General features: G+C 39.0%; 1 protein-coding gene across 1 annotated transcript in view; it reads right to left on the bottom strand.

The window, feature by feature from the left end:
- ABCD3 (ATP-binding cassette, sub-family D (ALD), member 3) overlaps positions 1 to 17,008 on the bottom strand; it is an 89,635-nt gene extending 72,627 nt beyond the window's left edge. Inside the window, exon 1 of the mRNA XM_010860480.1 lies at positions 16,817 to 17,008. Coding sequence (XP_010858782.1) covers positions 16,817 to 16,926 — 110 coding nt within the window. The 5' untranslated portion in view covers positions 16,927 to 17,008. The remainder of the gene's footprint in view (positions 1 to 16,816) is intronic.
- Between the last annotated feature and the right edge of the window lie 139 nt (positions 17,009 to 17,147).

Here is a 17,147-nt window from a genome sequence, read left to right as displayed (position 1 = left end):
AAGGCAGGGGAAGGGTGGTGGGGGGTGGGGGTGGGGGAAGCACACAGGCACACACACAGCCAAGGTCAATCAGGGACCAGAAATAATGAAGAGCTGAGCAAAGGTGGTAGCTAAGAAAATGGAAAGAAAGATGCAAAAAAATATTTGCTAGAAGTAACAGGATGACGGAACAGATAAGAGCTACTGCTGCTACTGCTGCTAAGTCGCTTCAGTCATGTCCGACTCTGTGCAACCCCACAGATGGCAGCCCACCAGGCTCCGCCATCCCTGGGATTCTCCAGGCAAGAGTACTGGAGTGGGGTGCCATAAAGGCCTAACTAAATATGGAAATGAAAGAAGAATAAAGATTTAAAGAACCACGCAAAGATACTGGAAGTATTAGCTCCAAATTTATGCCCTGAAAGGTAAAGATCATTTTAACTCTTGCCTCACAAATAGTTTACACCTTGAGTGACCTGAGGACAGTGATTCTATTTACCATAATAATCACAGAAGCATTCAGGGAAATAATAATGTGAATGTGCTAATTTTCAGGTTCCAATAAGATAACTATATGGGATTGTCCAGAATATAATTTTTTTTAAGCTGAGATTTGAAGTTCAAAAGTAGAGATGTTAATTTCAAAGGAATTAACCTGACAATGGACTCGACTTAGCCACTAAACAACAACATGACAATAATGTGAATATATAATGATATAACTCCTTTGGGAAACAAAACTATGAAACCTGAAATGTGAGTCTTGCGTCTGCTTATTAAGATACTGTATTAAAAATTTTAGTATGTTCTCTTAAGAAATTTGGTTTAAGTTGTTCCCTAACTAACACTGCTCCTAGGCACTTTAAGAAGTAAACGTTCCTCTTAAAATGAAAGTATTGTTTACTATAAACCTCAAAATTGTTCCTACAAATGATTTTAAATAACATGTCCAGATCATAATCAAAAATAACCAAGCACATGGGAAACTAAACTCCATAAGCAAGAACTAGCAGAAATCAGAGAAAACAGAAGCAGACCTAAAAAGATTTCAGATACTTGAATTTCCAAACATATCCTATAAGACAACACAGACTGTACTTAAGGAAATAAAATAAAATAAAGATATCTACCAAGACAAGGAAATAATAAAAAGCTACAGAGACTTAAAACCAAATGGAATTCTTAAAAATAAAAATAAAAAATACAACAATTAAAATTAAATATCTAATCAATTGGTTCAACAGATCTCAGATAAAGGCTGAGAATATTCCAGAATGGAAGAAAGACATCAATCCACAAAAGTTAAAAGGCCTGTGAATCCTAAGCAAGATAAAAAATAAATCCACACTTAACCAAATTATAGTGAGTTTCAGAAAACCAAAGACAAATATAAATTCTTAAAAACTGCTACGGGAGAAAAAAAGAATAATTACCTTCAAAGGAGCAACAGTTACAAACTGACAGGTGACTTCTCAACATTAATAAAGGAAACCAGAAGATAATGGAATCAAATCTTCAATGTACAAAAAGAAAATTACTGCCAATCTACACTTAAACATTTATGGAAAAAAGACACTTACACCAATGAAGGCAAATAAAGAAATTACCCGACAACATGGAGAGGGTTCATCAGGAGCAGACTTGTACTAAAGAAATTTCTAAAGGACATATTATGGGGAAGAGGATGGTTGATTCCAGCTGGAAGGCACAGGTTGCAAGATGGAATGGAAAGCAAATATGGCAAATATATAATTACCTCTAAGTGAATATTATATAAAACAACAACATAATGACTTACAGTACTAAAAAAACCAACAACAGCAACAAATGGCATCTAAATCAGGGGTAAAGTTAATGGGGTCACTGCTCTGAAGTCCTTTTACTGCCTGGGAGGATGATGAAGCATTTCTTATTGATTAATGGTTTAGACTTGAAAAGGCAAGCAGATGTCAAAATTTCTAGGGTAATCAGTAAAAAAATTTTTTTAATTTAAATAGAGAATAACTTCCAAACAACTAAAAGAGGTTAAAAACAAAATGATGAAAAAACAAATCAATACTCTAACCACAAAGCAATTTTGCTGGTAATTAACAGCAAAAAGAAAAATACAAGAAAAACCCCTAAATGTTTGGAAATTGTGGTAGATTAAATACTGAGACAAATTCCTAAAATGGAGGAAATCTTCTCCCATCCTTGAATCTGGGCCAGGCTTGTGACTTGCTCCAGTCAACTGAATGTGTGGAAGTCTTTCTGCTTTCACCTTGACTTCTTGGAATGCTCACCTGAGACTACCATTTGAGCAACTGTTGAGCCTACTGAAAGATACAAAGTCACTAAAATGAAAACCAGGGCATCCCAGCCACCAGCCAGCACCAACTACCAGATACGAACCACAAAGCACAGCCAGTCCTCTACTGAATACAGCTCATAAGGGAAGCTAGACAAACCTGGCAAAGGAACTACTCAGAAATAACTGCTGGGATGGTGTGTTACAATTGACAGAAAGAGATTCACTTTTTCTTGTGAAAAGCCATGGGTCTAAGAAATTTTTCTAAATATTTGAAATGAATGACATATACATCAAATTATATGTTTACAAAATAAGAGTTTACATATCAAAAAAACCTGTGGGATGCAACAAAACAGTGCTTAGAGAACTTTATAACCTAAAATGCATACATTAGAAAAGAAGACTGAAAATTCATTATCTATCTGAACATTTGAAAAAGAACAAAATTAATTGAAGAAAATATAAATAAATGAAACAAAAGACAATAGAGGTAAAGCAAAACTAAGAGTCAATTTTTTTAAAAAAACTGACACATTTTACAATCATAGCAAGATTGATCAAAAAAAGGGCAAGGGCAATATAACCAGTATTAAAAATTAATCTATAAATGAGACGAAATTCTCATCAATATCCCAACATGCTGATTCTAAAATTTAAATAGAAATGGTGCCAATGCAAGAGTTGATAACTGAGGCACATTTCATATATGTATAAGATTCACTGCATTCATAAAGGTTCCTCCAAAGCATCTAAAAGAGTAGTAAATTCTTCTTTTCAAGGAGTAAATCAATAAGTTCATAATGACACTTAAGAAAAAATCATTGATCACCTTTGGAGAATAATAAGAAACTAATACATTATTGTCTTTTTTAATTGGAGGAAAATTGCTTTACCATGTTGTGTTGGTTTCTGCCATATAAACTGTATTATTTTAAAAACTAATATAGAAAAAAAATATCTATCCTGCCTTTCCTAACTGAACTGTGTCACTGGATAACCAAACAGATGAAGAAAAGTTTCTTTTTATGGAAGCATTCCACCTTACAAAGGAAATAAGAACAGAATTCAAATATCACCATTTTGTAAGCCCTAATAAGTTCATTGTTCTAGGTATCAAATATCAATGGCTGCTCAAATTACAAAAAGAGAAACAACCAGACATTATATACCTTGCAACAGAGTATACCACATCAACACCTAGGAAGCATTCTTGTCCAAAAACCAAAATCTAAACTTGATCAAGCCCTTCGATTCAACTACCAATTTAGAGGAAATACAGAGAATGAGAAAAAATGACACAAGAGGCATAAGCCAGATTAGCAAACCTGTATAGGTGGAAATACCTGGTTGCTTCACCAAATAAACTATAATAAAGAAAAGGGAAAGAGAAAGGGCACGGGGACACAGAAATTAAGACACACTTGAACAAAAAAAAACCCCACAAACACAATTAAATTACAGTGCTCAGGAGTGTAGCTTTGGATGATAAAGATTATAAAGAAATACAAAGATGCCATTACCAGAGAAGTCAGGACTATAGAGGGAAGGGGCTGTGATTAGGAAGGGCCAAGTGGAAGGCTTCTGGGTGGATGGCAAAGATATTTCTTGACTTGGGTGCTAGTTATACAAAAAAAAAAAGACATTAATTCATATATGTATTTCACGCACTTTTCTACATTTTGTTGCATGCTGCTGCTGCTGCTGCTAAGTCGCTTCAGTTGTGTCCAACTCTGTGCGACCCCATAGACGGCAGCCCACCAGGCTCCCCCATCCCTGGGATTCTCCAGGCAAGAACACTGGAGTGGGTTGCCATTTCCTTCTCCAATGCATGAAACTGAAAAGTGAAAGTGAAGTCGCTCAGTCGTGTCCGACTCTTCTCGACCCCATGGACTGCAGCCTACCAGGCTCCTCCGTCCATGGGACTTTCCAGGCAAGAGTACTGGAGTTGGGTGCCATCGCCTTCTCTGACTTGATGTCATAAGTAACATTTAAAGTGAGTTTTCAATTGCTGTTTTTTATAGTGTCACTCAAGAAACCTTAACTTAAGGCCTAACAGCAAAGTGAAGTCCTCAAAACCTCAGTTCTCTAAGAGAACAAAGTGATGTAGTTCAAATATGCTGCTGCTAAGTTGAAGTCAGTCGCATCCGACTCTGTGCGACCCCATAGACGGCAGCCCACCAGGCTCCCCCATCCCTGGGATTCTCCAGGCAAGAGTACTGGAGTGGGTTACCATTGCCTTCTCCGACATTTTGTTGTATAATGTACAATAAAAAAGCTTTCAAGATCTTAAACAGTATTTCACCATGACTATAATGTGCTCAGTGCCCAGTTGCTCAGTTGTGTCCACTCTTTTGCGACCCCATGGACTATAGCTCACCAGGCTCCTCTGTCCATGGGATTTTCCTGGAAAAATACTGGAGTGGGTTACCACTACCTCCTCCAATGATTATAATACTTCAATACTAATGTACTATGACAAAACTGTTAATGTAACAATTAACTTCACTTTGAATTCAACATAAGACTTCTTTCTAACCTCTGAATAATTCTTTCCTCTCCCTACCCCACCCCCAATGATTCTTGGCTGTTCTTTTGAATCTAAGCTCCCTTACTGAGTTTATGATTAATCTCTCTATCCAATTCTTTACTCCTTTTTTGTCCCCTCTGACCTCAATCCTGTGCTAACTGAACACTAATCAACCACAGTCAGATGACTAAAATTGCTGGTGTCGATAACATCGTTAATGTACTAAAATCGCTAGTCTGTGTATCATCATCAACATACTAACCCAGGTTGTTTCTCCAGGGCAAGATCAGATAACAGACCCCCAAGCCACGGACCACCTGGTCTGAGACTCCTAAGCTAGAACATCCTGACTCCCAAAACTATGATTAAGAAACGTCACAGATGATGATTAGGCCCATTCTCTTTGTTCTTCCCCTTTAAGACAATCTCCAACTCAAAAAACAAGATGGATCTGAGGACAGGCTCTCACTCCCCGGCCTGGCCCCTTGCAACAAACCCTTACTTGGCTGAAAACACCTGCTGTCAAGAGTCTGGCTTTCTGTGTCAATGGACGCATGAGGCCTTGCTTGGTTACAAATCTAAGTCAATCTGAAGGACTGATATAAATGTTTTACTCCGTCCTTTACCCTCTACATGGCTAATTCAACCATAAGAACTCTTATCATCAGGGGTCATTTTTACCTTTCTGATTACTCCCCAATAAAATAAAGATAATAAAACAACTATCTCAAAAGACTGTTGTAAGGAATAAATGCAAAATATTTAAACCTATAATACACGTGCTCAATAAACAGTTAATAGTAATGTTACCAGCTTCATGTCTTGAAAGTCCTTCTTCTCGAATCATAATTCCACCCACACCATGCCTTTGCTCATGCTACCTTCCCTACCTGGAATGCCTTTTATTCCTTATCTCTTAAGATCAGGCACAAGACTGAAACCTCCCCAGGTAACAACCAAAACAATCAAACATTCTCAGCTCAGAGCTCCCTCCCACAGAATTATTATTAGACCAAACGTCTAATGATATTGATTTGTACAATACAACTTTTCTATGTATTTGCATTTCCATAAGACTGAGGTTAGAAATAACGTTCATCAATTTTGTATCTCAGTACTTACCTAGCCTAGTGACACATAACAAGCATTCAGTAGAATGTACTGGATCAATGTTTTATTTCCTCCAACACTGAAACTTTCTTCAGTGATGGGGAAGTAGCTATTTTGTTGAGCCAGTGATAAAATACACAGAGAAATGTATTCACCCATCAATAGTTAAACTGTTAATTATCCGATCTATTAAAAATGGGGATCATTTCATTGATTCTCTGACACTTGCTTCCTAAACACCACATCTTGGGCATTACTGCAGGGGAAAGCAAATGTTTAAAATGTTGAATTAAATCTCATTTCCTGATACAACAAAACTGTATTCACAGGTAAATGGAGAAATAATATTTTAAATAAAATATACCAGATGTTTTAAACTAGAAATTCAGTGTGAAATGTTAAGACACAGGATTCTTTCAATAGTTGTGAGTTTCTTAAGAGCAAAAATTCTAATTCAATGTTTAATCTTCCCAAGTGCCCAATACAAAAGTAAAATGAAATAGGTCTTCTCCCACTATGGGATCCATCTGGGAAACAGGCCTACCTCACTCACTACTGTGTGTCCTCAGGAGCCACCACTGGGTGTTGAATGAAGGTACAGACTTGGATCATACCCCAGCTCTTGACAACAGGAGCTTTTATTCATCTCTATGGACCCAGGACGACAGAGGATGAGGTGGTTGGATGGCATCACCGACTCGACGGACATGAGTTTGAGTAAGCTGTAGGAGCTGGTGATGGACAGGGAGGCCTGGCGTGCTGCACTCCATGCGGTCACAGAGAGTCGAACACAACTGAGTGACTGAACTGATAAACCCAGCATCTAACATGTAGCAGGCATGCAACATTTTATGAGTTAGTGCATGATCTTTGGGTTCCTTTCTTTGAGTGGTTCACTGATTCCCACGCCAACCTACGCCTCCAGTCCTTGTTCTGAAATGAGGAAAACATCTGACCATACCTCAGTTCCTTCTTCTGCTATAACCTAAGTTCACTTCTAAGATACAATGAAGAGAGAATGATAGTGACACTGAATTTAGAGCCAGAAGACTGAGTTTGATGCAAATTATTATGAAGCATTTTTTACAAGCAAGTTGAAGATATGCAAAACACATGCATTTCACATAATTCATTTATTTTTAATGCCAATAGATAACTTCTTAAGCAGAGAATAAATCATATAACCCACGTTTATTTCTATTATTACAGTATCATTATAGCAGTGATTCACAGATATCAATATAGCTGAATGCTTTGATGAGCTTTACTTTCAATTTTATACTTTATTAATCTAACTGCATTCATTTAGGACTGCTAATTATCCAAAGGACAACAAATGAATTAAAAAAAACAAACACCTTTAAGCACACTCATTAGTTTCACCTAGCAGGGCTTCAAACTATCTTAAATATGTGTAATAGTCCCCACAACTATTGGGAACAACCGATCAATTATCCAGAGCATTGTATCCTAATGCTATGGAAGGTTACATTCCTGACAGAGATGCCTAAAACAAAAGTTATTTCCTCATAAAAAAAAGTTATGATAAAAGCCATATTCTTAACCAAGGGCCTTATGCCTAATTTTTTCTAGAAATGACTACACATGTCATTTTTAAACATCTCTAACATTCTGTAAAGAATCATTCCAAAAAAATAACAATAGAGAAATACACTACCCATTTTGAATAAAACTTAATTTGGTATATGTAACTCTATAAAGAAAATTACAAAGAGTGCCTATCTCTTCTTCACAATTCCAATTCAGTGAATTCCCTGGTGGTCCAGCGGTTAGGATTCCGCCTTTCCACTTCGGGGGGCACAGGTCTGATCCCTAGTCAGGAGACTAAGATCCTGCAGGCCATGTGGTGTGGCCAAAAATTGTAATTTCAGTTTCTATTCATTGCAGCAGAGTGGAAGGTGGTGATATTCATCATCCATGACGAAAAAAGAAAAGACCCCTCACCACTGACTCCAGCAGAAACATCACAGAGCAGGAAGGACTCTGGCCCTGATGCCTAGCCCTGTTGTCAGAAGGCCAAATCATCACTAGAAGAAAACATGTGAAAAGGAACCAGGTTAAAGATGAGAACCAATATAACACCCAAAGGGCATCATTTAAAAGAAAGGTTATAGTGCTACAAATATATTGTTCTATACTTAGTCCTATCCAATAACTTAATTTACTGACTAAATATACAGAAAGAATACTAATGTGCAGGATAAAAAAAATTTAGCAGGAAGTAACATGCCCAAAGATAACTTGTAAATACCCATACCCAGGTTTAAAAAAAAAAAAAAATCAAACCAGCAAGTTGAGAAGGGGAAAGGAGGGAAACAATTGTGAAGGCTAAAATATGAGTAAAGAATACTTACTGCCACAATAATGAATGCAACTTCCTCTATTTTAACAAAAGCTTTGGATCTACAAAGCAGGTAACAACCTATTCCACCCGATCAGACCACACTTAGAATAATGAATTCAGTTTCAGACCTCCTCTTTGAGGGGCTGGGAAAAAGAGTATCATATTCAGGAAGCAACAACTGAAAAACACTAAGGCCTGAAACCATGTCACATAAAAAGTAACTTAAATACTTTCCAACTCTGATCCAAAAGGTTTCTTTAGGGAAATTTTTGTGGGCATATTTTTTTGGTGAGGAAAATTTTTAGGAAGGCTCAATAATTATTGAGAACCTCACAATGGGATTTTTGCTGTCTGTTAGCAAGCAAAGGGAAAGTTAAAGTTATCTTTTATCCCTGGTGGCTCAGATAGTAAGAGCGTCTGCCTACAATGCGGGAGACCTGGGTTCAATCCCTGGGTTGGGAATATCCCCTGGAGAAGGACATGGCAACCCACTCCAGTACTCTTGCCTTGAAAATCCCATGGACGGAGGAGCCATGGACGGATGTTACAGTCCACAGGGTTGCAAAGAGTCAGACACCACTGAGCCACTTCACTTTATCTTCTGAGCTTTGTTCCAGCTACTGAGTTAGGACATTTCCTCATTTAATCCTCACAACTACTCAGTTAAGTAAATACTATTATTCACGTTCTACAGATAAGAAAACTGAGGCTCAAAGAAGTTGAGTAATTGACCAAGATCAGAGGTCTAGCAGACATTTGAATAAAACCCTGAACCTGTATCTAACACCAATGACTATGTTTTATACTATACCAAGTGTCTCCATAACAAAGGTAAGTTTCACGTGTAAAAATATGCATTCGTGCCAATTAAGTCTGCAACATTACTTTACCCCTCTAAAATAATCCCCCTATCAAAAAAATTCTAATATCCCTTAATGATGATTCAGTTCAGTTCAGTCGCTCAGTCGTGTCCAACTCTTTGCGACCCCATGAATCGCCACACACCAGGCCTCCCTGTCCATCACCAACTCCCAGAGTTCACTCAGACTCATGTCCATCGAGTCAGTGATGCCATCCAGCCATCTCATCCTCTGTCATCCCCTTCTCCTGCCCCCAATCCTTCCCAGCATCAGAGTCTTTTCCAATGAGTCAACTCTTCGCATGAGGTGGCCAAAGTACTGCAGTTTCAACTTTAGCATCATTCCTTCCAAAGAAATCCCAGGGCTGATCTCCTTCAGAATGGACTGGTTGGATCTCCTTGCAGTCCAAGGGACTCTTAAGAGTCTTCTCCAACACCACAGTTCAAAAGCATCAATTCTTCGGCGCTCAGCCTTCTTCACAGTCCAACTCTCACATCCATACATGACCACAGGAAAAACCATAGCCTTGACTAGAAGGACCTTTGTTGGCAAAGTAATGTCTCTGCTTTTCAATATGCTATCTAGGTTGGTCATAACTTTTCTTCCAAGGAGTAAGCATTTTTTAATTTCATGGCTGCAATCACCATCTGCAGTGATTTTGGAGCCCCCCAAAATAAAGTCTGACACTGTTTCCACTATTTCCCCATCTATTTCCCATGAAGTGATGGGACCAGATACCATGATCTTCTAACGATGATTAGAGAATTAAATTAGCACTCATTCATAGTATTCTATGGCATAATTCTTAAAAAGTAATATGTAGAACTTGTGTAGCTCCAGAATGTTTACACCTTTTCTGGAAAAGGAAAGGTATAAACTAAGGTATAAACTACACTAAGGAAAGCTTGTAACTTTCCTTCATTAATCCTATTTCTGGCAATTATTCCAAGGAAATGATTCAGCAGAGAAAGAAATGTTCACTCACAAATATATACAGTATTGTCCATAAAAATTACAGAAGCAATCTAGATATCCAATATTTAAGGGTAAAATAAATTATGATATAGTCACACAAAGGAGTGTTTATAGATTTCTTTTAAACTATAGTAGAGGTTCATGTAAAAACACAAGAATGATGTCTATGCTTTAAAATGAAAATAGCAAAGCATGCATACAGCTATGTAAAAATCTATGCATATAAATAATAAAGGTAATAAAAACAATATGTATATTATGGTGATGACATTATACATGATTTTCAATTTTTTATAACTGTTTTTAATGTTTTCACTCTACTGCTAACTATCAAAAGCAGGTTATAAAATATAATAATAATGATATTATTTTTATAAATTTCTAAGATATGCTTTACGCATGCATATAGAAGCAGCCCAGCTCCTAAAGAGTTCATAATATACTTAAGGAGACAACATTTACATTTGTAGCAAGAAAAAAACTATTATTTAAAACAATAGTAACTAAAGCTCTAAGAAATGAGCATTTCAGAGGTAGTCATTTAACAAACTTTTTTGAGTGCCTACTATATGCCAGCCACAGCTCTAGCCACTGGACTTATAACAATGAACAAAACAAACAAAAATTTCTTGCCCTCATGGAACTTACATTCCAGCAGCAGAGATACAATAAGTAAGTTAATATGTGAATTAAATAAGCAATTGATAGTGCTAAGTGCTACGGAGAAAAATAGAGCCAAGAAAGCAGGCAGTGAGTGTGTATGTGAAGGATGCAATTTTACACTAAGTGCCAGTGGAGGGTCTCACTGAGAAGACATCTGCTAAAAGACTGAAAAATGGGAGAGAAAACAGTAGTGATAAATGAGGAAAGAGAATTACAGGCAGGGGAATGGCAATAGCAAAAGCCCTAAAATAGACTGCCTGGCCAATGATGCTAATGTGCCAAAAACTGAGACATGTATTTATTAAGCAGTCTGTACCCAGTTACCTGAAGCATACCACAGACAGCTACACAGTTCTGAGAAAACGAACTGCATCAGTTGGTTTCTGTACGTAGCTGCTTTTCCTGGCAAATCCTTTGAGATCTTCTTCACCTATAATTACTTAAGCATCTCCTTTTTATTCTGAGGATCCATATGGGGCCAACCCCTATAGAATCCAACAAAGCTAACAAATTTCTAACAGGGGGAATGAGACCCTCAGGGTGAACCATGAGAGTGGATGTTATAGGGGTGGCCCCCATATGGAAATGTCCAAGAAACTTGTAAATAAAAGAACTTCATTTTAAGCTGTTCTCTGTGTCGTGATATGGTGCTTCCCCAATGGCTCAGAAGTAAAGAATCCTCCTGCAATGCAGGTGACCTGGGTTCGATCCCTGGGTTGGGAAGATCCCCTGGAGAAGAGCACTCCAGTATTCTTTCCTGGGAAATTCCATGGACAGAGGAGCCTAGTGGGCTAGAGTGCATGGGGTTGCAAAAGAGTCGGACACAACTGAGTGATTAAACAACAACAACATGTTGTGATATAATCCCTGCCACTACTTCCAAATTTTCAAAAACCTCTACAACAAAACCTGATTTGTGAATTTAGAGGAATCAAGGCAGATACCAAAATGACAGGCTCAAGAGACAAGATATAAGTGGAAGCTAAAATAGAGCAGAAACATAGAAGTGAAGCAAGGCATGACTAAGAAAAACACAACTTTCTGAAACTCTTCAGAAACATTTGGCTATTCCTACCATCTACAGACTGGGGCTTTGAAAAAGACAAAGGACCACCCCATAAGCTGGTGGACATGGCTACACTTTGATGGCCAACAACTAGATCACACTCAAACAATTAATAGATGAAACAAAAAAAGTACCTAAACACACGGTTCATAAGACTAAAGGGGAATGCTTATCATTCAGATTAAAAGTTGTTTAAAAACACTTCATGGAAAAGGTGACCTTGGCCTAACCTTTAAAGGATAAGAGTTGAAGAACAGAGAATATACGAAGAGATATTCCAGGTACGGCTAAACCATGAATAAGGCTCCAAAGCCAAGAAGCAGTGTGGCCTGTTCAGAAAACAGTGCAGAAACTGGTCTATTTGGAACAGGTAACGGAATAAAAGATTAGCCAGGTAAGGTGAGAACAGATAAAGGCAGATTCTGAAACCCAGGATGAGAAATCTGAACTCTGACAAGCATTCATGAGAAGAGAAAGAAAACTGCTTTGTTCTGCTTCTGCTCTTTGTTTTTTTTTAAGATCATAAAATAGTTTGGCAATGTTGACTGGTCCCTGCCTTGCCTTCTAAAACTGGCCCACTGATTTCCTACCCTCCCCTACCCCCAGTTCCTGTTATATAATCTCAGGCACACAACTATCACCTCTCTGAAGATAATGCCTTTAACTCATGTTTGTGCTAGTACCCCATCTCCAACTGCCTGTCAATTATCCTTAAAAAGTCTTCAACTATCCTGTATCATTTGTCCACCCTATAAATGCTTCTGAATGTCTATCCTGTGACATATGCAAACTAGGAATGTAAAGATAACTCAGTCCATAGCCTCCAGAAACTCACAGTCGGATGCAGACAGAAGCCAAGAAAATAAACTGGTACAATACAGAGCAGAGGAATGCTTAGCGCAGCATGAGAGCAGAGGACAACAACATCAGTTTGGAGATCAGGAAAAGACAGACAACATTTAAAAGAAAGTGCTAACTGAACTGAGTCATGAAGGAAAATACACATCAAAGGGTGGGAAGAAGTGGAGGGGATGAGAATGATTACAATTAGACGGCAACGGCTGGGCAGAGCTCATCCTGCTCAGAGACTATTAATTTCATATGGCTGGCTAAGTAGTAAAGGACCAGATCACGAACACCGTTCTCTCATGCTAAGAATTTTGTATTTTAGAATAGCTGAAGGAGTTGAATGATGAAATAACATGACCATATTTGTGTTTCTTAAAAAGAGCTCTTGTGGCAGTGGACACTGGACTGAAAGAGCACGACCATGCCTCATAAAATGCAACAAAAATCTGTTAAAGGCTTCTGTTAACATTCAATTTATCTCCAGTCATTCATTCCTACCCTCATTCTAGGCTTAGCTCATATCCTTCCTAAAACCTTCGTTAACTCTTCCCAACCACATTAATCTCTTCTTTCAGAAATTTCTAAGGCCTGGCTGTCTGTACACTGCACTGTCATCATCTTACATTTTTAACTAATTCACACTTAAAGATGTCATATATTTTCTGAATGTACGTGTGACACATGCATACAAACACCTCCATCTCACAGCACCTAGTGTGGTAATACATTATGAAACAGATAATTCCTTTGAACTGAATACATGAGTCTCCTTTATCCATGAATAAAATGATTCCACTATTCTCCATATAAATAATAAACACATAAGATGTATGACTAATCAAAACTAGGGTGAAAAAGTTAGTACAGTGGTCATATAGAACAAATACAAGGGAACTTTCTGGGGAGATGAAAACGTTCTAATTTTGCAAAAGCAATGTGTCAAACTGTTGCATCTATTTATTTTAAAAATACACAGGATGTGTACAGCTCAATATATACAAATTTTACCTAAAAATCTTTAAAAAACAAGGGGTAGGGAGCAAGGAGCTATAGATGAAACAAGAATGGTAGAATGTTGACGGTACTTTTTGTGTAGAGTGTATGGGGGTCCACAAAATTATTCTGCTTACTTTGAATGCGTGTGAGATTTTCTGTAATAAAAAGTACATTTCTCCCAGTCAAATCATATATAACTAAAAAACTACTCAGAAGATTAAATTACTCATTCTCCCAATGTCTGGAATAATGTAACATTGTATCTTTTAAAGTGATTTCACTATCTTTATTACCTATCTGGTTCTAAGGAATATCTTCTAAGACAAATTTGTCAATAGCACAGACAAGCTATAAAGGTCAAGCAGTCACAATTTCCTTAATTAGGTGCTAGATAGTAAAGTTAATTAGCCCTGTTACCAAAGACACCCAAAAAGCCAGTAAAATATAAAGTTAGAATTTTCTAATCTTCAAACTATTGAAGGAGGAAACAGACAGAACAAGCTCCATCTTGAAAGCAGCACCCCATCTTGGGCCGGACTGTGGACTTTGAGCTATATGCCCAGTATCTACGGAAACGACATACCAACTGGAAAACCAGACGCCCAGGATGTAAGAGCCCCAGGGCTCGTACCTAGACTCTCAGTAGCCTAAAAGAATATCCTAATCATCTGTGTAACCAAATAGAATCATAAATTTTATTATGCTTATTGGGGTATAGCCACAGGCCTATTGATAACTGTCCACTGTTAATTATCTAGGCTTAAGGCATATGAATCACGGATTAACTTTGACTGTATCTTTCTTTTCCTTTGTTCAGACTAGTTTCAGGGAATTTGGGGAGGTGGGTTTGGGCACGTACACTTAAGAGTATATAAGGTTTTCACAAAAACTTGTCAGGGTTCTTGGCTAAGAGGAGACTCTGCCTTGGGCCTGCCAGTGTAATAACTGCACTCCACCATCTGCATTGTCCTTCTGAGTGAGTTTGTTTGCCGGAATGAGTGGCTACAACACTATGATGCCAAAGACGGCAACTGAAAGATATCCAAATGATTCTGGAAGTATATTATCCACAAAGATAGATTTGACACCATTCTTCATGACTTTAAAATAATTCAACCACTTTATCTCTGTAATTTAAAATTCAAGCTTATCTGCTCATAATTTGCATTCGCCTCCCACAAACTATTTAATGTGTAAAATAAAGATTTTCCTTAGTACTGTACTGCCAGCGCAAAAGATTAACAAGAATCTTTTATTTAGTAAATTAACTGCTGCATAGTTTAATCCCCTCCAAAGTTCACAAAATTTCTCAAAAAGAGATCTATAGAGCCTTTTACATTAATAATGAATAAACACCCAAAATTACTTACTAAGCCGGATTATATTGTTTTGCTATTATTGCTACTATTTCCCATCAGATTATGCTTAAACTTTCCCTTACTCAATTATCTATGGCCTTATTAATCAGGAACTACTTTAGCTGTGACTGGAAGGGACCTGAAGGACTTGGAGAGTGTTTCTGGGATGCTGACAATGTTCTTAATTGGGTGCAGATCTGAGTGATGATTACATGAGTGAGTTTCATTTGTGAAAATTCTTCAAGCCCTACACTTACATGTATTTTTCTACAAGTATGTAATTCTACAATAAAACGAAGTTTTTATTTTAAAGAAATCATAAAAGCAAGCCAGAGCTGTTAGGGCAGTCCTCAAATCCCCCTCTCCCATAATAAAACACCTGTTCCATGCCCTGAAGTACTTCTCCGCAAAAGTGTAATTCAAAGTTATTTTACAACATTCAACATTTTCTACTGGCATATTCCCAGATAATGCATAACTTCCATTTGCAACTGGGAGCTCAGAAAACATACAATCTCATCTAAAATTTTGTTTATATTTTCCAGAATAAGTAATTTTAAAAGCAAACTGGATAGAAGGAAAAGCTCTGTATTGTTCCGACGAAGATGCCAATCATTTTCAACTTTGTTAAGCAGATTTACGAAGGAAAAGAAAGGCCACTACTTCAAACTTTAATAAGATAAAGAAATCAGGGACAGGGGAAGGTTTAGGAAGAACTTCATGGGAAGGAAGCCCACTTGTCAATGTTTTAAATCAACGTTTACTACTAATCAGATACAATAGGCAAACCAAAAGAGAAGGCAACAATACCTGCCCAAAGAAATGAATGAGATAAAATGTATGAAAACACTATGCCAAGATTCCATATGAAATACCTAATACTTTCCAGGCAAGCATGCTTGACATAGCCTTTTCTCATTCATTTGCTGAAGCAAATAAATTATATCTATAACCCCACAACAAGTAACTCAATTCTCTATTCCTTCTCTAATCTTATAATCTCCCAAAGTTAAATTTAAACATTAAAATTCTCGAGGGAGAAGCAACGGAGTATAATCAAAAGATCTCCTAACCCTTATCTAAAGCACACTTGCACCTTCCACCTGCGAATCAGGAAAGGGAACCTTGCCCTCCAAATACCTCAGAACCCATTCAGCCTTTTCGGCTGAAATGCCAGGGCGTCCACTGACCAACTCCAACGGACACCACTTTAGAAAGCAACTTTGCAAGTGGATCCGGGATAGTTCACGTGAACCATCCTAGCGACTTTCAATGGCAACTACTAAGGATTCATGCCAAACCTCACCCACTGCCTTAAACAACAGCCTCCAGCCTGTGCGTCCAATCCCCATCCTCAAATCACACATAAACGTCCACAAAGCAAATCCACTGACAGTCAGATGAGATGGCAAAACTACAACACACCCAGAAAGTTGATGCAAAAAAAGGAGGTGGTGGAGTTGATGTAAAAAGGGGAGGATATGGGGGACGACTCCTCGGGTCAGAGGCACAGGTTTGCTAGCGGGTGCAAGAAAAAGATTCACACCCCCGGGGGCAGAGTGGGCAGCTGGACAGGCAGGCGGAGCGCAGGGAACACGGAGAACTCCCGCGTCGCGGGACACCCGGACACCCTGACATTGGAGCCCGGCAGCGCCCGCGGCCAGCCCCGGCTCCACTCGACCCCGCGGGGCAAAGGGGATCGTCCGCCGGGCGAAGAAGAGCGCCCGGGGAGCTCCAGCTCGGGCCCGGGAAGGCGGCGCGGCCACGGGCCTTCTTACCTGTGCAGGCCGAGGGCGCGGCGCCGCTTGTGGAGCAGGCAAAGCAGCAGGAACGTGGCCCCCGCCAGCGAGGAGGTTCGCACGGTCAGGTACTTGCTGAAGGCCGCCATGGCACAGCCAGCACGAGCGAGACAGGGAAGGGATCGGGGACGCGGACGCGGCGGCGACTGCCGTAGTGCAGGAAGCGCGAGGGAGACTGGGAGGAGAGGAGCGCGCGGAGGGAGGGCGGTGCCGACCGGTCAGGGCCGCCCCCTGGCGCGCGCCGCCGCGCCGGCCGCGCGCCGGAGCCCACCTTGGACTTTTGGCTCGGCGGGAGCGCGCGCGGGCGCCT

Source organism: Bison bison, unplaced genomic scaffold, assembly GCF_000754665.1.
Source record: "Bison bison bison isolate TAMUID 2011002044 unplaced genomic scaffold, Bison_UMD1.0 scf7180017864466, whole genome shotgun sequence".
Lineage (NCBI taxonomy): Eukaryota > Metazoa > Chordata > Mammalia > Artiodactyla > Bovidae > Bison > Bison bison.
The sequence above is the reverse complement of the archived record's forward strand: the minus strand, read 5'-3'. Positions and strand labels throughout refer to the sequence as shown.